The sequence below is a fragment of the Vulpes vulpes genome, chromosome 10 (assembly GCF_048418805.1).
Source record: "Vulpes vulpes isolate BD-2025 chromosome 10, VulVul3, whole genome shotgun sequence".
NCBI lineage: Eukaryota > Metazoa > Chordata > Mammalia > Carnivora > Canidae > Vulpes > Vulpes vulpes.
Genome location: NC_132789.1, coordinates 19,868,887 through 19,896,825, shown reverse-complemented (window position 1 = coordinate 19,896,825; position 27,939 = coordinate 19,868,887). Strand labels below are relative to the sequence as shown.

Sequence of the window (27,939 nt, the reverse complement as noted above, 5' to 3'; positions counted from 1 at the left end):
GAGAGAGAGAGAGAGAGAGAGAGGCAGAGATTCAGGCAGAGTGAGAAGGCAGGCTCCATGCACCGGGAACCTGATGTGGGATTCGATCCGGGGTCTCCAGGATCGCGCCCTGGGCCAAAGGCCGGCGCCAAACCGCTGTGCCACCCAGGGATCCCCCTGCCATTTTTTCTTAAAACATAGATGTCTAGGGGCTGGCTGTCTCTACCAGAATCTAGGGCATGTGGGATATACAGCAGTGTTGCCGTGTCACTGCCCTCCTGGCACACTCATTGTGCAGCCTCACAGGTCCTTCCAAAGAACCCCCCATCCTCCACACTCCCCCACGTATCCCAAGCACCTAACCAGGCTTTGTCCATTTGGCCCAAACGTATAAAGTGAGTTTAGTCACCTCTGCATGCAGCTGCCTTCAGAGGGGTTAGGTTACTTGTCCGAAGCCAGGCAGAAAATCATGGCTAGTCCTACAGTCACTGAAGACATGGGATGAGTCATCAAGACAACTTCCCAAGGAATAGAAATCACACGGAACCCTTAGAGGTCACTTCCTGCATCTGTTCAGCGAACAGATCATTCTAAATAGACTCAGTTTTCCATTGAATAGAAGACGGTTGGTTCATTCCACAACTAATTAAAGAGGCAAATATAACCATAATAGTGGAATGAGGTGGGCGCCAAGAACTTCTGGGCATCACAGTTCTGGGGGCAGCTCCAGGGAGCTGTTGATACCAGCCTGGACCTCCTGATCCAAAAGTGCTGACCTGCCCAGTGCAAGGCAGGTACCTCTCTGTCCAGGATACCCCAACCCTGAGATTCCCGAGACAGTACACACTGTGCTGGGCGTCCTGAAATAAGGGGAGAGAGACACAAAAGTGGGGAGTCTGAGTCACTGTCATGTGATGCCCCTCCTACAAGAAGGAAATGGCAAGGCCTCCCCTGATGCCTTGACAGCAGATTACCTGAGCAGAGAGGGAGGAGGTGGGGGAGGGGTCGAGGCTGTGATGGACAAACCCCTGGAGCTCTGCTTCCCACTTGCTCCACTCAATGGGAGAGTGGGGGAGTCAGCACATCTCTCTTGTCCTGCACTTGAGCTCCAAGGTGGGTGGGGGTAGGGGGCCGAGAACCAGTAGAAGCTGTGCCCCAGGAGGGTGCTCCCCCTGCTTCCTGAGGGCCAGAGGCTCTTACAGAAAGGGGACCCTGGAGAGAGAGAACTGCACCCCATGCTCCCTTCCGCTGCTCCCTCCTCCCAGACGGGGGTTTCCTTTCTGCCCAGGAGCCTATCAGGATGCAACCTCTTTTCCACAGTGAAGCCCTGAGCTCAATGAAGTGGCCTCCATAGCCCAGCTTCTTCCTCCACATTGATCCCCATAGAGGTCCCCAGAGGGATCCCAAGCTCAGAGAACATTCTGATGCAGATTCAGATTCACAATGTCCCAAGGACAAAGAGCAGGGACAGGTGACAGACCAGCCAAACCTACCAGCTTCCTATTGTGGTGGGGGGCGGGTCTTCACCTCACCCCGTGGTTCCTTCCTCTCTGGGGGGCAGAGAGACAATGCACAGTGGTCCTCTCACCCAGGAGGGAAAGCGGCGTGGGGGGGGGGGGGGCTCTGCAAGTCCGGTGGATGTTCCACTGGAGCCCTCCTTGGAACAAGCCCATTACTCTCAGCCTAAGATTGGACCCAGGGAACCAGGGATTGATGAGTCTATAGTTTGGGGAAGGGTGCAAGTATAGAATCCGGAGCCTGGGGATGAGCAAGGGGAGAGGGTTCCTGAAGTTTTTCCATGAGAGAAGCTGGTTTCAGGAACTAACATAATAATCCACACCAATGCTTCCAGGGCTGGAAGGAGCGATCCTCTGAGCAAGAGCCCCAGGCGGTGAGGACCACTGAGTCAGCAGATCATGCTCAGGACCTTAGGAAAGGGGGTGCAGCAACACACCCTGTGCCAGGGGACCAGAAGGCCAAGCATGACACGCCACCCACCCCCCCACACTTCCCCTGAACTCAGCAGCCACCACTTGCCCACTGAGCGATGGGGATGAGATAGGCTGTGGGCAGGAAGTACGAGCAGCCCACAGGTTTTTTGTCTTTTTCTCCTGTGGGCCTCAAGCAAAACGCAGACACCAAGCAGCTGTCTGGACACGAGAGGTAACAACCAACCTCATTGCCAGACTAGAACCCAAAGAGCCCAGGCTGCATGACCTGGAACCCAAGAATCATTCTGAGATCCCTAGGAGTCCGTTGCAATTCTGTGGATCAGCAATTTGGGAACACTGCCCCGGGGGGTGGCTGCAGCCAAGGTGCTCCCTGATTGCCCATGCCGTTGCTGTTTCCAGTGCCAGCGATGGTGGCCATCTGTCCTGGGCTCTTGGACACTGGGGGTAGCTGAGTCAGCCCTTGCCTGGGCCACAGACCCCAGCAGGGGAAGGAACGGCTGGAACAGACACCTGGGTGAGTGAGGGAGTGGAGCAGAGCTGAGGGGTCTCCCACAAATCTTCCACCTGGGGCAGCTCAGCTGTCACCAGTGCAGAGTGAAGGGGACAAGGGGGGAAGGAGCTCTGGACCCAGTGCAGGCACTTAAGGATTCCGTCCTCTGAGCCTCCAGCAGGGGGCTCCCCCAAGTCTCTCTTCTCTCCCTAGATCCCTATGGAGGGAGGGGTTCCTACATTCAAATATGTAGGTCCTTGCACCCTGACACTCCTGGGCAAGGTCTGAGAGGCAGAATAATGCCTCTGCCCCTCCCCACCTTCCCCAAAAGATGCTCCTGTTCTAATCCTTAGAATCTGCCCAGATGTTGCCTTACATGAGGAAGGATAATTAAAGTTGCAGATTTGGGGGTGGGAGGCACAAGAGTGGCCAACCAGGTCGCTAACCAACTGGTTAGGCTTACTTCGGCTCAGGTCATGATCCCAGGGTCCTGGGACTGAGCCCCACATTGGGCTCCCTGCTTAGCGGGAAGCCTGATTCTTCCTCTGCCTACTTGTGTTCTCTTTGTGTCAAAATCTTTCTAAAAAAATAAATAAAGTTGCAGATTGGGCTGTGAGGGCAATCTGGCTGGGACCTCTGTCACCCATTGATCCAGGGTTGATGATTCCCCTGATCTGGCTGGCTAGGCAGGTGCCCCCTTCCAGCCGCACTGCTCCATATGCATCCCTAGGGAAGCTGTGCGCTTGGTGGGAGAGGACGACCTTCCCCCATGGAGGACTGTTCTTTCAGCAAGGCTACAGGAGTAGAAAAAAAAAAAAAGAGGGTATAGGAGTAGCTGTGCTCCCCCGCTAGAACCTCCAAACAAGATCACAGGGTCCCTCTGCAAGAGATCACAGGGTAGTCCTTCCTGTGTTCTTCCAAGACTCCAGACACGTCCAAACGAAGCACTTCGTGTGGCAATCTGCCTTTCTTAAAAAGAAAAATTGCGGATGGACCTAAGGTTGCGCATCACCTAACAAAATAGGGACATGATCCTGGCTTATCCAAGTGTTCCCACCATCATCACAAGGGTCATTAAAAGAAGTGGGGAAGGGGACACCCGGGTGGCTCAGTGTTGAGTGTCTGCCTTCAGCTCAGGGCGTGATCCCGGAGCCCCGGGATTGAGTCCCACGTCGGGCTCCCTGCGTGGTGCCTGCTTCTCCCTCTGCCTGTCTCCGCCTTTCTCTCTCTCTCTCTCTCTCTCTCTCTCTCTCTCTCTCTCTCATAAATAAATAAAATCTTTAAAGAAAAAAAGAAAAAGTGGGGAAGAAGGGCCAGTGTTAGAAAGGACAGGGGAATTAATCAGCCACTGCCGGCTTTGAGGGTGGAAGGGGCCACGGGGCAAGGAATACAGCCAGCCTCTAGAAGGTGGAAAATGCAAGGAGACGCATTCTCTCCCGGCACCTCCAGAAAGAAACACACTGCTGACCTGTTTATCCCACGCCAGACCTCTAACCTGCAAAACTAAGATATTACATTTGTGAGGTCCGCAGTTGCTAGGTTCATGGTAATCAGTTACAGCAGCAAAGAAAACTGATACAGGCATTGCCATAGTGCTAGACTTGAATTATCACCATCATTTCAACAGAGAGAGAAAAAGCATTTGGCAAAATTCAACATCCATTCATGATAAAGACTCTCAGTAAAATAAAAATTAAGACTGTCAACCCAATGATGGACTCTTAGAATCTGCAGTTAACATGACAGTGATGAAAGCCAACATTATTTCCAACAGCAGTTGGTAAAGATCGTAACAAACAGGGTCATCGCTCTAGATTTCCTTACACTAGATATTGGTGCTATGTTCTTCTGTGCCTCGCCCTATCTTCAAAGCTGTTCAACATCCTTTTCTGGAATTTTGTCCTGGTCTCTGAACTGTGCTTATCAGTAGGAGGTTTGATAAATTTATATATATATATATATATATATATATATATATATATATATATATATTCACAACTGCCAGAGTCAGGAAGTTCAATTTTCTTATATAATCCATTGCTAGTTTGGCCAAATCCATTCCTGAAAGATCTTTAATTAGTTCAACAGGGCAGCCCAGGTGGCTCAGTGGTTTAGTGCCACTTTCGGCCCAGGGTGTGATCCTGAAGACCTGAGATCAGGTCCGGCGTCAGGCTCCCTGCATGGAGCCTGCTTCTCCCTCTGCCTGTGTCTGTCTGTCTGTCTCTCTCTCATGAATAAATTAAAATCTTGAAAAAAAAATTAGTTTCTCAACCTACTCAAGCAATGTGAAACTAGGCACTATGATACATTATAGACATATAGTTTATAAGCCTTTGGGACGATCAGGCTCTCTCCTAGAAATGTTGACTATCAGCCACCTTCTCCTAATTTATAAAGTGCTAGTAAGGGGGGAATAAATTCAGATAGTGCTTTAGTCACAAAAATATTTCCATGTATCTTAGAAAACCAACAGTGTTTTTTTCCTAGTCTGTAGATTAAGGAGACTGAAGACCAGAATAGGTTTTTAAAATAACAAGACCTGATTCAATTATTTTTAACATGAAGACCTTCATTGAATCACATCATCATTATAAATTTGTAAATCTAGAAGTTTTTGTATAGTGTTAATGATTTATATTGTACATATGGGAAACCTTCAGAAAGTTTTAGTAACCATTTTTAATTTGTTCTCTCTTTCTCTCTCTCTCTCTCTCTCTCTTTCTTTATGAGAGACAAAGAGAGGCAGAGATACAGGCAGAGGGAGAAGCAGGCTCCATGCAGGGAGCCCGATGTGGGACTCGTTCCCAGGACTCCGGGATTACACCCTAAGCCAACGGCAGACGCTCAACCACTGAGCCACTCAGGTATCCCGAATTTGTTCCTATTTCTTTATATATCTCTAGGAATATATTATCACAAGTTAAATTCAGAAAAGAACATGTTGCCTTATCTTTAATTATGGATCCATCAGTATTCCATTTATCATTATGAGGCCAGTTCTGGTAGTTAAGAAGTTACCTGGATTACATTATGTTTTTAAATGACTTGTTTTTATTTCTCATAAGGCTAGTTCAAATTGCAAACCTAAATTGACTGACTTATCAAAACAATTATACTGTTTATAAACATACCCTTTTTGGGATCCCTGAAGCTGATCTACTCCCTGCCAGTCACCAAAATACTATTTTATTTGGGAGTGTAAGAAAACAAAGGTTTACATCTTGTTTCCTGAATCTATTTAAAGATAGTTTTAAAAAGTGAGGGGGGGGGGGAAGTATCAGTTTTCAGAAAACCTAACAGCTGCATTTTAACAAATTATCCAAGACTCTTCTGATTATGGCACTAACAGTAACGTCACATTTGAAACACACACAAGAGAATGAATGAAACAGAAGTGCTAATAGAACTCTACATTTCCCTTCTTTGTAGAAAAAGTGAAATTTCAGTGTTCCAAGAACTGCCAATTCTTAAATTGCAAGGCTCTCCTTATTACAGCTCCACCAAAGATAACGTGCAAATTTCCACCCTACCCTGAAGAATAACCAATACTACATACATAGGTTATTCCTTTCCTACAAAGTTTTAGGTAGCAAATAAATCATTTCATTTTGCCTTTTAGAGCATTGTTGTCCCTTTAAACATGAAGGTTTCATAAAGATGTCATTTTTCAAAAAAAAAAAAAAAAAAAGATGTCATTTTTCCAGTCTACTTGTTCATGAGACTAATGCCCAATCTCAACGATGAGTGGAGTAGCTTGCTCTAAGTGCCACATGTTCAAGTGTGGTCAATCATAGTCATGGTAACACATTTCAAAGGTTGAGTTGAAAGACACAGCCTTCGTGGTCCATTTTCCTGCTTGGAAACTAGAAGGGTTATGTTAAGTCAGTGGTAGTAGTGACACACCACTCTGAATTTCCATGTGCTATCAAGAATGATTAGAATTTAAAACTATGCATCTTGGGGCACCTGGGTGGCTCAGTCAGTTGAGCGTCCAACTCTTGATTTCCGCTCAGGTCATGATCATGGGGTTATAAGATCAAGCCGCATATTGGGCTCCAAGCTAAGAGTGGGAGCCTGCTTGGGATTCTATCTGATCCCCCCTCACTCTCTGCCCCTCCCAGTTTATTCATTCTCTCTCTCAAAAAAAAATTTATATATACATATATATATATAACTATGCATCTAGGAAGGCATTTCAGTACAGCTTAAAAAGAAAAAGTTTACAAATGCTGGTTTTCAACATGTCATCAGGCTTTCTTCTCTTGGTCACAGGTAAAAGAGACGGCTTGCCAGGGAATGGTGTGGTTCTTGATGAATACTCTGGCCCACAAGGTAAGCCAGTTTGTGGGCATAGTGACAAGGAGCAGGAACTCGAATGACACCCTTCAGCAGAAAGAACAACAACAAGGATTTCTTTAAACTTTCCATCTAAATTTAATGTTTCAGAGATATCAATTCAGAAGGCTCAAAAAGTATAGATTTAATGTTGAACAATCTTTGAGATCTAAAGGGAAATCCATATAAAAATACTTACCGGCAAATTATAATACATGTGGCATAGTCTGTAAGTGAGATACTGTATCCTATCTGGGGTGAAGCAAACCGTGTCGTGGATGACATTATAATGAGTGGGAGTGACAGTACCGTCTTTCACAGACTGACTCACGATAAAGAAATCATACCTGGAATCACAGAACACATGAATATAGACTATAGCTTATTTTCAGAAGAAAAAGAACATTGCAAACCTACTATCTGATGTGAGACAAATGGACAGAAATCCATTGTACAGAGTTTCCTTTATACTTAGAAGCCTGCTTAACTGTGGGGGGAGGATTTGGGAAAGCAAGTCCATAAAGGGCAATGCAACCACTGACCCATGTAATAATGCTCATGAGATTTCTATAGAAGCATCTGCGCTGACGCCTTGATGCAGAAACTTGAAACTGACACATTGGATCTGGCCACAGGGAAACTCAACTCAGAGTTCTAGGGATGGATGTTTTATGCCCCTCCCGGAGGATCAACGGAACCCATTCAAACCCCCTAATAGAATTGGCAAGATCCACCAGGTTCTTGTAGATACCGGCCTTTTTTTAAATTTTTATTTATTTATGATAGTCACACACACACACACACACACACACACACACACACACACACACACAGGCAGAGACATAGGCAGAGGGAGAAGCAGGCTCCATGCACCAGGAGCCAGACATGGGATTCGATCCCGGGTCTCCAGGATCGCACCCTGGGCCAAAGGCAGGTGCTAAACCGCTGTGCCATCCAGGGTTCCCTAGATACCGGATTTCTTATGTGTATTAGGCTATGCTTTATGTTAATCCTACTTTCCCACCTGCTTTTTCCTTTATCCCTTTCCTGTCTTCTACTAGATTGATCGATGCTTGTCTTTCCTTCCTTGCTCCCTGTCTGCTGGTATGAAGGGGTCCTGTTTCATTTCCCATCCAGGGTTCTACATTAATTCATTTGCACAATCGACAAATCTCTGCTTGACCAGAAGTTCTACCATTGCTCCTAACAACTGAAGAATCTCAGTATGTTTACAATATAGGCTTAAATTCTAAGAGAAAAAGGAAGATAGAAACCTCTAGAATCCCATGTGTATCTGTTCGTGTAATTTTTAAACCGTCTTTAGGTCAATCTATTCTCCACCAAACCACGCAAACCTTTTTTAAAAAGTTTCTATTTCTATTTGAATAAAAGAGAATCTCTAAATAAAAGTGGGGGGGGGGGCTTACCATTGCCTCTTGGTCACCTCCACATCAATAACTGTTCCTGGAAGTGGGTTTTGAAGTCTTCCTTGAGACTCCACAAAAAATCTGGTGTTTATTCGTTTCTTCACCACAATGAAAGTTAGTTTGACCCTTAAAAGTAATGACAGATGTACTGTTGTCCTAGAGGCATTCAGAGTATTGAAGCACCACACACACACAGGATTCCTTAAGAAGAATCTGTGGAAGGTATAGTCCCCCCACACACCAACTTTACTGTCCTAGCTCCATGAGCCTGACCTAAGCAGTAAGAGAGGTTTCTATTCACAGCCACTCATATCTTAGGGGGAAGAACTTCCTCACAAGGTTGGGGCTGCTCCTATCTGTGGTGGGAACCAGGCCCCAGTGACAAGCAGAGGAGGCAGAGGAGAGGCATTCCCCAGCCCCAGGACCTACAAAACTCCAGAATAAAGAAGTTGCCTAAACACAAACCATCACCAGGCTGTGTTTATGGATTTTAATAAGTACCTGAGCTTAACAAGCCCTCCTACATCAAGGCTTCCAGGGAGATTAGAAAAAAGTTACAGGTTCTTAGGGGTTCCCTGGGGAGGATACAATCAGGAACATTCTAGTTCTGCTCTGTCCTCTGACTTGGGTGTGGACCAGAAAGTCAAAGAATGAATTCCCCATCCAGCAACTGATGCCCTCTGTGCCATGCTCTCTCTCTTAATTCACAGATCATAACTGTGATATTCCTTTCAAAGACTGAAATGTAGAGTTTAGAAAATCTGCACTTTACAATTTATATACCCAGAGTCTTTAGGGTACACAGATCTTAAGGAGGACTCAATCTGTGGGACTTCATGATCCATCAGTGCTTGAAGCTGACCATCCCCAACTCCATCCCGATACACAATGATAGCTTGTGGTAGAAACTGATTATGTTTACACCAGAGCTTCAGGGCAGCTGGAAGGAAACCAGAAACACGGGTGAATAAGCCGTAACTCAGAACCAACTGGCCACTGCTATTTGTAACAACTTCTAGGTTCATGTTCTTTCAATCCTGTAGCCTCCAGGACACGTTCACTGCCTTTTGGTCTTCACGTGAGCTCAGCATTTCTCAACAGCACCACTACAGAAATTCTGAGCCAGATAATTCTTTGTGGGGGCAGAATGGGTGTTGCTGTCTTCTGTAGCATGCCTGGTCTCTACCCGCTAGTTGGAGGCCAGTAGCACCTCCATCCCAGCTGTTACAATGGAGCGCATCTCTAGGCATTGCCAGACGTCTCCGGGGGGACAGTGTGTTCACTTGCAGACAACTACCCAGATGGAGTCAGGCACACCAATCTTGATGGGACACTAACCTTCCAAGCAGGTTTTAAGCCCGTTCACAAGCTCCTGCCCCGATTCCTGGAAAATGCACTGAGAGAACCACCTTGTTTGGAGAAAAATAAGCTGTCAGTTTGAGATAGGAGTCTTAAAAATTCCCTTATTTTTCATCCTGAGTTAATCTAGGACCTCTGGTGGCGGGGAGGGGGGAGTCACTATGAGTAGCTGAAGATCCAATCAGGAATCCATTCTTTGATGCCTCTGCAGAGATCGAAGCATTGGTCTCTTCCAGTACCCTAGGCATTTATTAAAATTGTGAATGCACACAAATAGGAATATGGAAGCATTCACTAACATTGGTACAAATTACACGCACTTTCAATGTGCAGGACTACTGCCGTCTCATGGTGGACACCCAAAATAAATAGCCAGTGTTCCTGGAGATTCCTGCTTCCAAGCTGAGGTCTTAAAAAAATGGTTCATCCATAATCATGCTTTATGGGAACCACCTGCTTTGGAGCAGTAATTTTTACTTGACCACTTCCCAACAGATCAAGCAATACTGGTCTCAAGTTTCTATCCCCTGTTTTTTTAATTGCTTCAAACTATTGCAATGACCTGACATGATATAATACATTTGTCTGCTTTTTTTCCCCAGAATTTACAGTCTACAAGATGAAATCATGGTATGTTCAAATGCTGAGAACAGAGCAGCGGAAACGTTGTGCCAAAAAGCAAGGGTTCGCCCTTTCATGAAGATGGCGCCGAAGGTGAAGAAGGAAGCCCCTGCCCCTCCCAAAGCTGAAGCCAAAGAAAAGGCTTTGAAAGCTAAGAAAGTGGTGAAAGGCGAGCAGTCACAAAAAAAAAAAAAAAAGATCTGCACGTCACCTACATTCCGATGACCCAAGACCCCGTGTCTCCAAAGGCAGCCCAAATATCCTCGAAAGAGAGCCCCCAGGAGAAACAAGCTTGATCACTATGCCATCAAGTTCCCCTTAACTACTGAGTCAGCCATGAAGAAAATAGAAGACAACAATACACTTGTGCTCATTGTGGATGTCAAGGCCAATAAGCACCAGATAAAACAGGCTGTAAAGAAGCTCTATGACACTGATGTGGCGAAGGTCAACACCTTGATCAGGTCTGATGGAGAGAAGAAAGCATATGTTCGACTGGCTCCTGATTATGAGCTTTGGATGTTGCCAACAAAATTGGGATCATCTAAACTGAGTCCAGCCAACTATAAATCTAAATATAAATTTTTTCACCATAAAAAAAAGCAAAAAAAAAAAAAAAAAAAAAAAAAGCAAGGGTTCAAAATTATTTATGAACTGAATGAAATCATTTGGGAAATATAAAAATTAATGAAAGGGAATAAAGGGAAAGGAGAGAAAATGAGTGAAAATCTCAGTGAGGGTGACAAAACATGAGAGACACCTAACTCTGGGAAACGAGGGGTAGTGGAAAGGGAGGTGGGTGGGGGTTGGGGTGACTGGGTGATGGGCACTGAGGGGACACTTGGCGGGATGAGCACTGGGTGTTCTATGTTGGCAAATTGAACTCCAATTTAAAAGAATTAAAAATTTAAAAATGAACCGAATGAGAGCTTAATTTCTTTCCATGATTGAAACATTATTTTCCACATGCCCTCCCACCATAAAAGCAAACCAATATTATATTAAACTAGAACTGGAACTAGACTGGAATAATTGATGCCATTCATGAAAATAAAAATGGACCCCCTTAAAGAATACTCTGTAATTATACCAAGGGGGCTAGTAAATCCTCAGGAAGCATAACAGTGATTGGTGATGGTCATACACATGCTAATGCTCAAGAAACTAAACTGAAGAATGTGCAAACTCCTTTGAAGGTAGGTTCTACTCTAAGCACAGAAAACAAAAGTATCCCTGGAGCAAGGGAGAAGCATGAGATATGGAAGCATATGTTCTTCGGCAGATCCATTACATATAGATCTGTGAAGAGCAGATCCTGTACCTATAGGCTTCTGATTGTATTCCTAGGTCTGTCTTCCCCATGTGGGGCCTGAGTCCTTCCCCGTGTGTTAATGGGGAGACTCACTGATCATCAGAGCCCCCAGTGAGCAGAAATCTAACGCTTGGAATCTGTGACTATTGTATCGCCCCTGTGATTATGTCCTATGTCACAGTTGGCTTTAGGGAAGATTTTCCAGATGGACCTTATCTAATTTCATAACCCCCTGAAAAAGCAAGATAGCAGAAGGGGGAAGAGAGATTTGAAGCAGAACAAGGACTGTGTGCTCTGGGGGAGCAGGGCATTCAAGAAGGAATATGGATGAAGTCCCAGGAGCTGAAACAGGCCTGTAGCTGGCAGCCAGCAAGGAAAGGGGGACCTCTGTCCTTCATCTACCAAAAACAAAAACAAAACAAAAAAAAGATTCTACCACAAGGATGTGCACTTGCAATAGGACCTCAAGCCTCCAGAGGAGAATGTGGCTTGGCCAACATGGCCAACCTGATGGCTGCCTGACAGACCTTCGCGCAGACACAGGAGTGTCCTCTTAAGCTGCCATGTTTGTCGTCATCTGTTAAGCAGCAACAGAAAAATGATATAGACCCTTCCACATCAAATGTATTTGGAGCATAACTTTGCCAGAAGAGGAAGAGAATACCCTGCCCATGGCCCTCGTCAACAAACATTAGTTAGGCCCACCTCTCCTGTTTGGTCTACAGCTAGTTGCCATCTACACAATGTCTGCCTACGCCCACTCACTGCGTCAATTCCTGATTGATGCTGGACACGAAGCCTGCAATTGACTTCCGCCGATTTACAATATCATGGAAACAGTCGATACCAATGAACATCGCATTCTGTAACTGAAATTTTTTAAAAAAGGTAAGACATTGAGTTAGAACACAATAGAAGCACAATTAAGCAACTGCGTTTAAGATGGTTGAGTCTTAAATTCCACTGAACACAAGTGAAATAAAGAGAAGGCAATGAAATCCAACGTACTCCTGTCTCCACCTTCCAGAGGGCTCCTCCCATCTTGCAGTTCATCTGCTGGGCAATCTTTGTCGCAATGGTCATCAGCGTCTGGGGTTTGTCTAAGGTCCGTGCCACGACACACTGGCTTGGGGTCGGACACTTGACACACAGGTATTGTTTTATGCCATCATACAGGTCTTTCTTTTCACTGGACAGCACGCAAAGGACCTTGAAAGAAAGCAACAAGACTACCGAGGACATGAAACCACAGTAATGGGAGAAGTGGATGTCACGTCAAGCAAACTACCTAGGTGGAGGAACAGAGTCTGTTCATTCAATCCACAGCTGGCCCAGGAGGGTAAAGGGTCTGGAATCCCATTCCATTCAATAATGGCGAAGGTGAGCATATGGAAGAGGAAAGAGCCTAGGAGCCAGGCATGGGCAATATGCATGAATCACTTGCACTTGCAAAGTCTTTACGTCCTGGCTATTCTGTTTCTAGGAGTTTATCATGAAGTTGACACAGAGGGTTAACAAGCACAGACTGAAACGTACCATCATCAGGAACGTCACCCCTTACATGATGGGTGCTATGTGAGAGCACTTGCCAAGCATTGTACTTGACTCAGTTAATTCTTCAATAACCTACTGAGATCAAGACTAGTATCCCCATTTTACCCCTAAGCAAATAAGCTCAGGAGTTATGGAAACTGTCTGATGTACAGGCAGCAGGGCAAGATTTCTAACACGTGCTCAGACCTCCAACAGGACATGGGGTCATAAGAAAGAGCAATTACTGTTTGGTTGCTTTCTAACTATAATGGAAGATCCTCAATGTATTATTTCTAACATGATGATGCTTCTAGGAAGATTTTTTGGGGATAATCCTCAATCAGACTAGGGAAATTCCTTTCTCATTTTAAAAATTTCACATGAATGAATGTGGAATTCTATCAAATGCATTTTGTACTTTTTTTTTTTTACATTTAATCTGCAATTATTTTTCCTATAATTCACCACACTGTTTCTTTTTCTGAAGATTGCATTTCAGGCTTACTGTCACCCTAGGCCCATGGTATTCTACTTTTTTTTTTATGATTTTTAATTTACTTATCTGATAGAGAATGAGAGTTATCACAGGAGGAGAGAAAGAGAAAGAGGCACTGAGCAGGGAGCCTGATATTCTAATATCATTGCTACTTTCAAGTTATTCTTTGGTTTTTGAATGTATATGATTTAATGATTTCTAATTGTAATAGACTGCAGTCAATGTGTGTGTTTGAAAGGACACCAATCCATTATTGGCTTAGGATTTCTCCATGCCTGTTGGGATCACTTAAAGATGAAGGCTAAACTAACTTATAGATATGCTTTTCTTAAAGCACCTAATCTTTTGGGTACAGATTACACACACACACACCTCCATTTATTTATATATACACATATATAAATATACGTATTTATGTATATTTCAATAGCTCAATAAGTCAGGCTTTTAAGTACAATTGCAAAATCTAGATTCTAATTTTTTCTGTGATGATTTCTGAGTATTCAGAGAGTGGTCAGCTAATGCATCCTACAATTTCAGCTTCTGGAATAGCATAGGCCAGTCTCCTCCTAAGAAGAGCTGTTCAAACTGATGAAAACACAGGGACTGTGCCTGTTTGGGGCTCAGGCAGTCTAACAAGGTCATAAAGAGTTATTAGGTTAAGACAGGAAAGAAGTAGGGACCCAGAGAGATGATCTCAGCAATTGAGGCCACTTTCTCCCAAAGTGTTTGCCCACTCTCCAGTGAACATGGCTGAAAGGTCAGAGACCATGAACAGGCTGACAGCCTCAGAGACAGGAAAGGACAGAAATTGAAGACAAGTCCCTGCCAAAGAAAGGGCACTTGAGATTAATTTTGAGTGGTAGACACTCAAGATCTAACAGATGAGATTTATAACACTACAAGGTAAGACAGGAAGCTGCTGTCAATGGGACACCTGAGTGGCTCAGCGGTTTAGCACCTGCCTTTGGCCCAGGGCATGATCCTGGAGTCCTACATCGGGCTCCCTGCATGGAGCCTGCTTCTGTCTCTCCTGTCTCTTTCATGAATAAATAAAATCTTTGTAAAAAAAAAAAAAAAGGGTGGGGGCAGCCCCGGTGGTGTAACGGTTTAGCACCGCCTGCAGCCCAGGGTGTGATCCTGGAGACCCTGGATCGAGTCCCACGTCGTGCTCTCTGCATGGAGCCTGCTTCTCCCTCTGCCTGTGTCTCTGCCTCTCTCTATCTGCATCTGTATGAATAAATAAATAAAATCTTAAAAAAAAAAAGTAAGTGCTATCAAATAGAAACTTACCATCTGTGTTTTGGAGGAAACATGATTTTCTAAGACGGTTGTATAGGACTGGACTGTATCACTTACTTCAAGCCTAGAAAATAAGTATATATCATCTGTATTCAAAAGTTAAGTATGTAACAAACGTTTTATGCAGCCAATGGAGCACCACATAAAAACAAGGTACAATGTTAAAAAAAAAAAAAAAACTACTTTTAACTAATGGTCATGAAAGATTTACTTATTTGAGCGAGAGCTAAACCGCTGAGCCACTCAGGTGTCCCATTGACAGAGTAAAATCATTAAATCATATACGTTCAAAAACCAAAGAATAACTTGAAAGTAGCAATGATATTAGAATATCAGGCTCCCTGCTCAGTGCCTCTTTCTCTTTCTCTCCTCCTGTGATAACTCTCATTCTCTATCAGATAAGTAAATTAAAAATCATAAAAAAAAAAAGTAGAATACCATGGGCCTAGGGTGACAGTAAGCCTGAAATGCAATCTTCAGAAAAAGAAACAGTTAGTGTGGTGAATTATAGGAAAAATAATTGCAGATTAAATGTAAAAAAAAAAAAAAGTACAAAATGCATTTGATAGAATTCCACATTCATTCATGTGAAAAGAAATTTTTAAAATGAGAAAGGAATTTCCCTAGTCTGATTGAGGATTATCCCCAAAAAATCTTCCTAGAAGCATCATCATGTTAGAAATAATACTTCGTGGATCTTCCATTATAGTTAGAAAGCAACCAAACAGTAATTGCTCTTTCTTATGACCCCATGTCCTGTTGGAGGTCTGAGCACGTGTTAGAAATCTTGCCCTGCTGCCTGTACATCAGACAGTTTCCATAACTCCTGAGCTTATTTGCGTAGGGGTAAAATGCACACATAAGGGGAGGGGCAGAGAGTGAATCTTAAGCATACTCTCCACTGAGCACCCAGCTGGATCTGAGCCAAAACCAAGAGTCAGATGCTTAACTGACTGAGCCACCCAAGTACCCTGATAAGTTTGTTCTTAAAACAAAAATAAGTTCAATGTTTGGCTTCCTCAGCATGTATCCCAATAGCCACAAACTATATATCCCCAAAGCCTATTTTACAGTTAATTGGAATAGATTAGGCTTTTTTGTTTACAAACCTCCAGGGTTTTAATACAGTGACCAATTCCTATAATTTAATATAATCTGACTCCACTTTACCTCCGATTTGAAGATCGGTTGTTATAGATCTTAATTTCAGCTCTACTTACATTTTTGCCTCTCTCATAGCTATGCCCATGGTGGGTGTGACTTTCCGTAGACTCTGTACTAAGGATGAGGCCGCTCCATAATTTCTCGTAGGATAGAGTATTAGCCAATGATCTAGTGACTTCACATTGAGTAAGGGTCCACTTCTGGTCTCTCTCGACCAATCTGCAAACTGTGGATGGGAGTCAAACTGGAAGACATAGTATAAGACTTCAATTTTTAAAGAAATACCGACAAAGAGCCTTTCTATTGCAAATTCTTGCTACTTCCTACTGAAACGTTACAATTTTAAACTTTGGTCATAACTGAATTACATACTCTTCCCTTAAGATAGTGGTAAGTAATACTGGGATTCTATCATGGGTTACTCTGGATTGTTTGGATTCTAGCTATTTGACTCTTAAGGATATACTTGGCAGATTGTTTTGCCACGAGAGATGTCCACAACTCCAAACATGGTAAACTATAGAGTTTACTATATGCCAAGGATGTTACATGCTTTCTAACTGAACACCTGCTCGCTCTCCCCTAGAGAAAGGACAAACAGCCCAAGAAGAGAGAGCAGTGAGTTACTGACCTGACTTAGGTCCTCTGCATTATTATTCATTTGGCCCCAAATGACTGCAAGAGTAACTAGAACATGACCATTTTGAAGCTGTCTTACCGCTCTTCTTCCTTGAAAAATTCTTACTTCTTTCAAGATCCTTCCCGAGAAGGACACGAAGTTGGTATCAAATTTCAAATCCCAGAGTTGAAGTTCCCGTTGTACCTCCCTATTTCTGAAAGTTAAAATATTTCCACAGAATAGAACCAAAGGAAATAAGCAAAAATGATGATCCATTTGCAAAATTCTAGTTAATCTAAGATGCCTTGTTGTTTGTCTTCTGTATTGACATGTTGCAGAGAGAGGGTTTCTAGTACTCTGAAATCATGTCCTTACTCTCACATTTGTGCTTAGGGTCTTTCTATTTTGTTCTTCCCCTCCAGACCTCCTCTAACTTTGCATCAATGGAACAAATAGAGTTGTTCCCACAAGAGGTCGTTTTCTTCCAACCTGTTGTTTTTTAGTTGGAGAATCTGAGATATCAAGAGTTCTGCACGGGTCTCATCTTCAGGACACACACACAAAGACACAGAGAGAAGAATAGGACTTACGTTTGTATAGTATTCATCAGTTTCCGTAATTCGTGCTGCCTTCTTTCTGGATCCAACCTCATATGAAGAGCCAAGTCTCTCATCACCCTGTAGTCTTTTCGCATTTTATCTGATAGACCTTTAAAAAGTTAAGAAGATATAGCTAAACAAGCAAGAATAAATATGTATGTGAAGAAGCCTTGATGATTTTATCTGGAAGAGGAAGAGCCAATGGAGAGAACACAGCTCTGGGTCATTATGGAGTACTGTGAAAAGCATGTACTTCTACATCATAACATCTGGGGCTTGAAAGGGGTGGTCTTCTATGAGGACTGCATAAATCTGAAGTACCTGTCAGGTAGCATAGCTCAGGAACCAGCATTATAGGCTTATGGGGTGTGTCCTGTTGGCTCTTTTTCCATTTGCCTTTGCTGATCAACAGTGGCTGAGTTAGGTCAGTAACCTCTGTATTCTACTGCTGCTCAAAAGAGGTGAGAAAGAACACTGGTGTGACTGTCAGCAAAGCCTAGTCAAGTCACCTAAATAGGTACAAAAAAGTCTGGATCACCAACAGAGGCCCAGGGGTGTGCTAGGAAGACTATTTCCCCAAGTTTAAGAACACGTTAAAGATACTCTTAATAGTCTCTTAATTTAGATGTCCCAGGGATGACCTCTTTTTTCCTTGTAAGCACACATGGCCCAGGAGAACAAGACTCTCATAAACATTGTGTTGGGGTCACTGTACCAGCCTTCTTTGACTTGCTATAGGTAAATGCAGGACCAAGCCTTGAATTACATATTTCTCACTATAGTACTGCCTTAAAAAATTAAGGATGTAATTAAGAACTTTGAAGAGGATTCCCACATTAATGGGGGACGACAAACCTGGTCACTCCTTGCAGCTGCAATACTACAGCTATTCCAAACATGCCTCCTGCATCATCGAAACTTTTCCGCCAGGAAAAGGCATTTGCCAAGACATCTATCCAGAAGCTCCTATCCCTAGGCTGCAATTCCTGTACAATAAAGTGCCTTTCCTCTCCCACATAAAGTGATGGTCTGTCATAGATCCTTCCATGCTGACCAGTGAGATCCTCATCAGTCACCAGTTAGCCACATGAATTCTGGTGGGATTGGTTAAGTATCTTGAGAATGTCAAAGGAGTTCCAGAGACAAGAAGACTTCAAATCCAGTGTTCATGGTGCTTTACCTCTGGAGCTGAACTACTACTTTTAATTCTCTGTAGTTATTTGAAAGGCAGCTGGGATTCACCTCCGTTCCCCTGCTTCTAGAGTCTTAAGGCAGGAGCTTGTGCAAGTATATGTATATACATGTGTGCGGAATCATGGCATCATTTTAGGGCCTCAATCACCACTCCCACCACTGAGACTAGCACAGCCTTTGTACAAGCTGTTCTGTCGAGAACTTTGAGAAACACACTATTAATTCTCATGGCTGTCCTGTGATATCCCAGACGGATCTCCTACAACACCAACTTCTGCATCTCCACAGGAATTTCCTTGTCCCACTTTGCATTACTATGAAAGCTTTTCTGCAAGCCAGGATTGTGCTTTCCTTTTAAGGGCTCATCTATGGATTTCAGGATTTTTCTAGATCTCATGACAACACAACTAGATTGCCATCTGTTATTATACTGAGTTCCCACCAGGACATCCCAAGACTACTCAAGTCATTTCAAAGGTCACCTAAACCAATGACTTTTGAAGTAAAATCTGGAGAATGAGCAAGCAAATATCAGCCTGATATCCCTGTCTGCAACTCCATCATAGGCTATGTCAACCCAACAATCCCCAAGCCAGCTCCTCACACAGAATCTCCCATTGCAATAAGTGATGCCAGCCTCCACTCACTTCCTCAGATAAAGCCAGAGACTCCTCTTACCATTACTCACTACATTTGAGCCATCAAAAGTCCTCTTGTCTGCCCCATCCATTCCCTTTCTAATCCAGGTTACCATTATCACTGATCTAAATGGACTTAAGCACCTCCCTACTGGTGTCCCTGCCTCCCTTTTTACCCGCATATTCCCTGTACCCATACATTCCCTGTACATTAGACCCACATCTGTAAAATAAAGTGCCCCATTTCATCTATCTGTATAGTCTCACTTAACGGTAAAATCCAATGTGTGTAGGTGGATAGAACTTTATACAGTGTGGCTCCCACGTCCTCCTCTGACGTCATATCCTGCAACCCTGTACACGTCCCACCCACAACTGGGTTTATTTCTTGACAGGACACTCTAGCCTTGTTTGGGATCTGGATACATCATGCCCATCCTGAAAGTGGTGTAAGAGACAATTCTTCTCACCAATCTGCACACAGCTTGCTCCTTTCTGACAGTCACATGCCAGCTACTCAGAGCTTTCTATGACCAGCAGTCTAAGCCACCAGACATTCTCCATAACACCTCTTGATTATCTGCATAGATTTCCCCCAATACATGCTTTCTTCTTGTCTGCCATCTCTCTTCCTGCTACAAGGATGCAAGTTCCTTAAGAACAGAGAACTCAGTAGTCTTACCAATGTATACCCAAGTTGTATAATGAGCACTCATTACATGCTTTCAGGTTAAACAAGTAAGTACTAAGCGTGGAGCACAAGTGGGGATGATGCCATAATAGCACCATACCCTTGAATGGCTGTGTACTCTCAGTGCTTCCAAGTAGCTAGGTTTTGGATTCCTAATAAAATTTAGAGAAAAAAAAACCCCAGCTTATACTTTTCTAAGTTCTTTCCGTTTGCTATAAATATCTCTAACTCCTTGAATTCTCTCTTAACTGCCAAAGCTAGAGAACCAACCTCACCACCTAGTGCATCTTTGTTCATGAAGTTTACTTGTTTCTTTGTGAATAAAGATTGAGGAATCCGGGATCCCTGGGTGGCGCAGCGGTTTGGCGCCTGCCTTTGGCCCAGGGCGCGATCCTGGAGACCCGGGATCGAATCCCACATCGGGCTCCCGGTGCATGGAGCCTGCTTCTCCCTCTGCCTATGTCTCTGCCTCTCTCTCTCTCTCTATCATAAATAAATTAAAAAAAAATAAAAATAAAAAAATAAAAAAAAAAGATTGAGGAATCCATGAGTTATGAGATTTAGCACACAAGTGACATAATTTCTGATAGTAATTTTTCACTTTTTCATTTTGAACCAAGTCCTAGAGAGCTGAAACTTCTACATAGGTGAAGTCCTCATATCTGAAATTTTGCCATATTTTATTTTCAACCCACCAATCCATCAACATGTTTAAAACTATCATAGCCATGTCCAAGACTCATTAAAGAGGTCTTATTGGAGCCATTCTAATTATGTAACATATATACAAGGTACCCAAATACATGGACAAATTCATGTAAGTTATAATACCCTCCAAGAGAAACCCTGTAATATATAGATTTTGACTTATGATCTAACATGTGACTATCAGTTATACATAGGAGACATATTTGATTAAATAAGAAAAAATATTTAGACATACTGAAATAAAAGATTGCATACCTCCCTGTAGTAGTCTACAAAGGTGATTTCAGCACCACCTGATTTCTTAAATTTGGTTCTGGGATTATCCTCCCCATTAATAGCATCCACCCTATAGGTTTTGTTGTTATACCTGTGGAATATTCACAATATATGGTATTATTCCTAATGTATTCATAGCATGGGATCAGGCAAGAATTAATAGGCTTTAAATCCTACAGGTAATTGCAGGATATATCAGCTTTATTATATTCAATATATTCACCGAGTTGTACACTCTTCAACACAACCCAAACACCACAACCACGAGCAGTCACTCCTCATGTCCACTCAACTTCCCCAGTCCTTAGATAACTGCTAGTTTAAAGTCCATCCTATACGTTTGCCTACCTGACCTGTTGCATAGGAATTGAGTCATACGATATGTGACCCTTCCTGACTGCCTTCTCCCACTCAGCATAATGTCTTTCGAGATTCATTCCTGCTATAGCATATACTTGTACTTAATTCCTACTTATTGCCAAATAAAAACATAGCATATCTATAATGGGATATATGTTTCAGCGGATGAACATTCAAGTTGTTTACACTCTTAAGCTATTATGAATAATGCTGTCAGGTCTACAAAATTGGTACATTGGCCATAAGTTTTCATTTTTCTTGGGTACATAACCAGGAATAGAACTGCTGGATCACATGGCCACACTATATTTAGCATGTTGAGGAAGTGCCATACTGTTTTCCAAGGAGATCATACCATTTCACATTTATACCAGCAACGTTTGAGGGTTGGTTCAGATTTTTCACATCCTTGCCAACATTTAGTATCTGCTTTTTTTTTTTTTTTTTAAATTTTTTATTTATTATTTATGATAGTCACACAGAGAGAGAGAGGCAGAGACATAGGCAGAGGGAGAAACAGGCTCCATGCAGCGGGAGCCCGACGTGGGATTCGATCCCGGGTCTCCAGGATCGCGCCCTGGGCCAAAGGCAGGCGCCAAACCTCTGCGCCACCCAGGGATCCCTAGTATCTGCTTTCTTAATTTTAGCCATCCTAGTGGGTACGAAGTGCTATTTCACTGTGGTTTTACTCTGCATTTCCCTCATGGCTAATAACATTGAGTATATTTTCATGTGATTATGGATCATTTTTATATTTTGTTCAGAGAAATGTTGATTCAGATCCTTTACCCATTTTTTAAAAGTTATCTTTTGACTTGTACCTGTTCTTTACTTAAATAGATGCAAGTTATGAGATTGAGAGAAAACAATTGCAAATCACCTTTCTATCCATTGTTTTTCACTTTTGACTTTGAAGAACAAACGTGTTTAATTTGATGAAGTACAATTTATACTTTTCTTTTGTCATCCCTTCTCTGTTGGTGTCCTATAAGGGTTTTGCTCACCTAAAGAAGATTTACTCCTATAGTTTCTTCAAAGACTTTTAAACTTTTAACACTTACATTGAGGTCTATTTTGAGTTTATCTTGGAGTGAAATTGGAGTTAATTTTGTATATTGTGTCAGGAAGGGCCAGGTGGATACCCAGTGGTCACAGCAATATTTGCTGAAAGAGTATTCCTTCTCTAAACTGTCTTGACACTCTTGTTGAAAAAAAGAAACTGACTATAAACTGACTTTGGGACTCAATTCTATTCCATCAATCTTTTCATCTGTCCTTTTGCCACTGTCTTGATTACTAGCTTTATATGTTTTGAAATTAGGGAGCAAAAGTCCTCAACTTTACTCTTAAGATGATGTTGCTAAACAACTTTCAATCCACACTCAAAGTGTCTGGTTTAAAGGGAGAGGAAAAAACTAACTTCAAGTGGAAATTTGCCCATAGGTTCTATCTAATTAAGCCCTGATTTTTTTTTAACTAGTTAGACACAAAGCAAAAGAAATTTGGAAGGAATATATTCTGTTATGTGCAGGACAGGGTTCCACAAGATGACTGGATCAGCATTAGGAATTAAGAACAGCGAAGTCTACAAATGACACGTATCCCTCTCTCATGCAATAGACCTAGATGAGAAAAGCATGGACTGACTTGGCCATTGCCATGCCAGGTCAGCTTCTGAACTTTAACTACTGAGTGGTTTGAGAACTATGGGAACATCTTCTCGGGGTGGGGGTGGTGATCAAAGTAATGGGATAGGTTTGTTGTTTTTTTTTTTTTTTTAAGCAGACTTACAGTGTAAAAACAATTGACCCGATTAATTCTTTAGAAACTTGCTCAACATCTTCCTTTCTGGTTTGTGGATCACGAAGACCTGTTATTAAATCATAAGCTGTTTGCATTCGGAGCAGTTTATGGTTCACATCAGCACAGAGGGTAATGCTGGTTTCATACTCAAAAATAGAAGTAACGTATCCAGGCCAGATGACCAGCCTGCAAATAGAACACGTTAGATGGGATTATCAAACTCCAAGCTCTGAGTATAGAGCAAGTGTCACAGGGCCCTAAAAAGGCACTTGAGAGTCAAGCCGTTTCATCTCTTATTTTTAATAAGAAATGGTCTTTTGAAGGACCTTTCCAATAGAGATTTACCTGCTGTGCTAGTTATACCTAATTTTTGTTAAACCATTTTATCATCAACCACAGGCTTACACATATATACCTACATATGTATGCATGTGAGAATCTATGGGATTTAGATGTATACATTACAAACATTACATGAAACTATTTTATACCAACTTGTGATCGAAGAACTCAGTGGCCTCTTGCTTGTTATAATAGTTGCGACCAACTTGCTTCAAATTCATCTGCTTCAAAATTCTAAAAATTGAAGAATAAGTTTTGTTGAAATAGTATGAATATTAAGCATTTGGTAATACACATGAGGATACATTAGGGGGAAAAATCTGCCAGCAACTTTGTATTACACATAATAAACAGATGTACCTGGTACAAGTAAATTATATTGTGAGGTAGATATTAAGGTCCATTTATCCTCTGTTTTCCCCTCCTTTCCCTTATATACAACAAACTGTCATGGAAAGACCATTAGGATATCCTCCATTCCCAGAAATGAACCAAAACATCTTTTGCAGATGACGTGCCTCCAATTTGGGATATTTGTCCACCACTGTTACTACAAAATAAAAAACCAGTGCATTTGCTCTAGGGAGAAATATGCATAGGCATGCATACTCGATGTATGCTCCTCCTTCCAGGCAGGTCCAGGCACAGGATATGGGGGTAGGCAGGGAGAATACTGAGGATAGGCCACAGAACTTAAGCATGTCTAGGTGAGGGTCAAGTCCCATTTCATCCCCAAGATCCGTTGCCCTCTCAGGATGAGGAGGTGTCAAGAACATGAAATTCTAGGAGCAAATGTCTATGTTCAATGCCACTGACACATGAACACAGTCATATCTCAAGGAAACTAAAGCTTATAAACACACCTTCTAAAGAGAATGTTGTAATAGCGTAAGCAGTCTGGTGAGTTGGGTGAGAGTTCGCTGATGAATTCAATGGTCAGCTTCACAACCTGGTTTTTCAGTAGGCTGACCAATTCCGTTTTCTGAGATAAAGAAAAAACAAGAGGGTCTAGCAGTCCTTCCGAAGACAATAAGCTCATTATTGAACCACAAATCAATAGGTCACCTGGGTATAAAACACACCAGTGTGACACATGCAGGGACAATACAAGACTTATAAGGCTAAAGTGAGGAGTCAGAATTAAACATTTACAACTACTTTTTTTTAACTTAAATGAGCTCCTGTAGATTATCCATTTGGTAAATAGATGTTTATTGAAAAAATATTAAGTCCTTCTAATGTTTTTGCTGAAAGATAAAAACTATTCAATACTTCATCAGCACTTGACCCATATTTGCCTTTGAAAATGTAAAAACATGTATATATTTTGCTCTCAGATTCATTTTAAGCACTGACATAAAAAAAAGCACTGACATGAGGCAGGAGGGAACATCAGTGATAAGCACACATGGCACGTGGGTGTTACAAATCCCATGGGCAAGAGATCTTCAGGTCTCCTCAAATCGTTGTACAAAAATGGTATTTGCTTTAAAACAGTGAAGATGTGAGAGGAAGAGAACAAAGGTCAAGAAAATGTCTAGGGTGACTGGGTGGTTCAATTTGTTAAGCATCTGCCTTTGGCTCAGGTAGTGATCCCAGGTCCTGGGATTGAGCCCCGAGTTGTGCTCCCTGCTCAGTGGGGAGACTGCTTCTCCCTGTTCCTCCGCCCTCTTGCTCATTCTCTCTTGCTCTATCAAGTAAATAAAATTTAAAAAGAAAACATCCAATAACAGTACTTAACCGGCAACAGTAGCTTGTGAGGTAATAATAAAGAGCTCCCATCAAATATATGGCACTCTCCAATAAATGCTTTATGCTGCAAAAGCAATTCTGAACGAACTTTTCCATCCTCGATGTCTGGCATGTAGTCAATGTTGTACTTATATGTGACCTGCTGGGGGCGGGACGTCACTCGGAAATGGTTTGTGAATAGCTTTACAGGTCTACCCAGCGTGCCTGCAAAAATGAATTCACGTGTCAATAATGAAACAAGCAGACTGACTGTACCTAAATAATGTGGACATCCCAATACTGAAAGCCAAAGTTAGGCCAAACAAGGATATTAACCACCAAACACATAAACATTTACATACAGCTGATGTCCAGAGTATGTATCATCCATTTAGAGGAGTCCTCACTCAAGCAGACATTTAGAGAGTTAAAATAGAAGATTAAAATATTTAACAAGAGATCAGAAGAAAGATCTCTAACACAAGGCTTCCAACAGGGGGAGTGGGTGGGGAGCCAGAATAATGTAAATGTTGTAATTATGCTTAGGTTTCTTTTATCTAAAGTCTCAGTGCATTCAAAGAGCTGGGTCATTCTGTCTTAGTGGCTATAAAAGGAAGAGAAAAATGGAGAGTCCATCTAGGACTCTCTAATAGTCTCTGTTTCTGCAAAATCAGGTGCCATTACAACAACGTAAGCAGATTGGGAGGTTACCTCCACTCACAGTGATGGGATGAAGTTTTACACACACTCTTAAACACAAACATGCACAGGTTTCACGTGAACAATTCCCTCAGGCTGGGTCGTTAATGGCCAGCATACCTGTCGTGGACTCTCTAACATGTTCCAAGTACTGTCGGGTATCCACCACATGGTCTCGAAAAATGCCCCCAAAATGCTTTCTCTCCTTCAGTGAGGTTGCCCGCAGTCTAGTCGCCAGCTGGAGTTCCTCTACATGGAAACGGATGTGAAAGCCATGAGTCTTATACAATAAAAAAAGGGAGGAAACATAAAACCACAAAGGACAATATTAAACACCAGCTATTAAGTAAAACTAAGTTGAGGTCGCTGGAGTTAGGAAAGTTAGGACTGTCCAACAATCCAAAGGGTATTTCAGTCATTGGTCACCAGAAAGGGGGAATGGGACCTGGAAACCCCTCTGAACAAGAGCCCACCCCACATCAGTGGCCGGCCTGGCCAGCCCCACATCCATCCCCATGGAATCTGCTTTTGCGCCAGACACTTGTCCGGAGTGCAAGCAGAAACTTTGTCCTTAGCCAGCAGCTTTATAGGCCAATCACTTGGCACCTCACTGCCCTCTCAGGAGCACTGGAAAATGCTGACTGAATAAGCAGTTTATAAAAAAAAAAGTGCATGAAATTGCCTTTGATACAAAATAACTGAGATGTTCTTTTTAACAGCTACTGGAAAAGGCTCTATTTTTTAATTACATTGAAATATGCGTACAGACTTTACGAGGCACCATTTGGAGGACAAGACAAAGCAGTCTTTCAAATACCCTGAAAGAGGGGATTTATGAAGATGGAGGAGTAGGGTCCTCACCTCACCAGGTCCCCAACTTCCCTACAGAACTTCCAAACCATCCTGAACACCTACGAATGTGACCTGAGATTTAAAGAGAGAACAGCCGGAACTCTACAGAGAGAAAAGTTTTGGCTTCTAACAAGACAAGACAGGAAGGGGGAAAGGGAAAGGGAGAAAGGGAAAGGGGAAAAGGGAGAAAGGGGGAAAGGGGGAAAAGGGGAAAGGGGGAAAGGGGGAAAGGGGGAAAGGGGGAAAAGGAGAAAGGGGGAAAAGGGGAAAGGAGGAAAGGGGGAAAAGGAAAGGGAAAGGGAAAGGGAAAAGGAAAGGGAAAGGGAAAGGGAAAGGGAAAGGGAAAGGGAAAAGGAAAGGGAAAGGGAAAGGGAAAGGGAAAAGGAAAGGGAAAGGGAAAGGAAGGAAGAAGCCTGGGGCAGGTGGGGGGGTGGGGAGCTGCAGGCCAGAGGAGATGGCTCCAGCCTGGCGGGAAAGCCTGGGCGCCCCTAGAGCCCAGCCCCGGAGAGGAGGGGTGTCGGGCTGAACCCCAGGAGGGGCGGCGGAGCCCCCAGGTTCCTGGGGTCACTAGCAGACGAGGCACGCCCGGGGCAGAGCGCCCCAGGCCCGCGGGCCCAGCTCGGGACAGCGCTGGAGCCGCAGGCGGCGGGGCCTCAGGGAGAAGCAGGGGGGCAGGCGGGGGCTCCGGGCGGGCGGGGCGCTGCACCTGCTGCCTTCGGGCGCCCGCCAAGGCCCCGGGAGCGCGGTGCAGGCAGCACAGGCCCCGGAGCCCAGGGCCCGGGGGACACGGCCGAGGTCCTGCCTCCCCCCGGGGCGGGTGGAGGCTTCACAACTGCAGAATTAAGATCTCATCAGGCTGAAGTTAAAAATCAATTAAATGAGGTGCAATCCAAATTGGGGGTCCTAATGGCAAGGCATAAGGTGCTGGAAGAAAGAATGAGCAACACAGAAGACTCCTTGATGGCAAGGAAGGAAGCTGAGGAAAACAGAGAAAAACAATGAAAGGACCACGAGGAAAGGTTAAGGGAAATACATGACAGCTTCAGAAGGAAGAATTACGTATCACTGGGGTTCCAGAGAGCACCCAGAAGGACAGAGGGCCAGAAAGCATATTTAAACAAATCCAAGCTGAGAGCTTCCCTAATTCAGGAGGGGAATAGGCACTCAGACCCAGGAGATAGAGTGGTCCTCCCCCCAAATCAATAAAAACCGTTCAACACCTCAACACTTAATAGTGAAACTTGCAAATTCTATAGAAAAAGAGAAAATCTGTAAAGTAGATAGAGGCAGCAGATTCTTAACGAATATGGGGAGAATTGTTACATTAATAGCAGACCTCTCCTCAGAGACCTGGGAGGCCAGAAAGGGCTGGCGGGATTGATTCAGGGTCCTAGATGAGAAGAACATGCAGGCAAGAAAACTCTATCCAGCAAGGCTCTCATTTTTTTTTTTTTTTT

At 43.2% G+C, this 27,939-nt stretch overlaps 1 protein-coding gene across 1 annotated transcript; it reads right to left on the bottom strand.

The window, feature by feature from the left end:
• Positions 1-4,005: 4,005 nt before the first annotated feature.
• LOC140594088 (piwi-like protein 1) lies at positions 4,006-26,532 on the bottom strand. The gene is made up of 19 exons (XM_072722458.1): positions 26,497-26,532; positions 25,751-25,910; positions 24,942-25,156; positions 24,064-24,182; positions 23,354-23,434; positions 22,847-23,044; positions 20,675-20,786; positions 17,510-17,630; positions 17,180-17,297; positions 16,689-16,803; positions 16,027-16,214; positions 14,798-14,870; positions 12,484-12,684; positions 12,241-12,344; positions 9,522-9,592; positions 8,967-9,123; positions 8,184-8,309; positions 6,956-7,103; positions 4,006-6,804 (listed from the first exon to the last, which is right to left on the bottom strand). Exons 1-19 carry the CDS (start codon positions 26,530-26,532, stop codon positions 6,688-6,690), a joined length of 2,460 nt encoding a protein of 819 aa, XP_072578559.1. The 3' UTR covers positions 4,006-6,687.
• Positions 26,533-27,939: the final 1,407 nt, after the last annotated feature.

What these genes read in the sequence shown, in the direction of transcription:
- LOC140594088 (XM_072722458.1), bottom strand. Translation starts at nt 26,532, where the DNA reads ATGGTTTGGAAGTTCTGTAGGGAAGTTGGGGACCTG. An exon ending in GTAGGGAAGTTGGGGACCTG is followed by an intron (nt 25,911 to 26,496) that starts GTGAGGTGAGGA and finishes TTATTGTATAAG; the next exon opens with ACTCATGGCTTTCACATCCG. An exon ending in TGTTAGAGAGTCCACGACAG is followed by an intron (nt 25,157 to 25,750) that starts GTATGCTGGCCA and finishes TCATTTTTGCAG; the next exon opens with GCACGCTGGGTAGACCTGTA.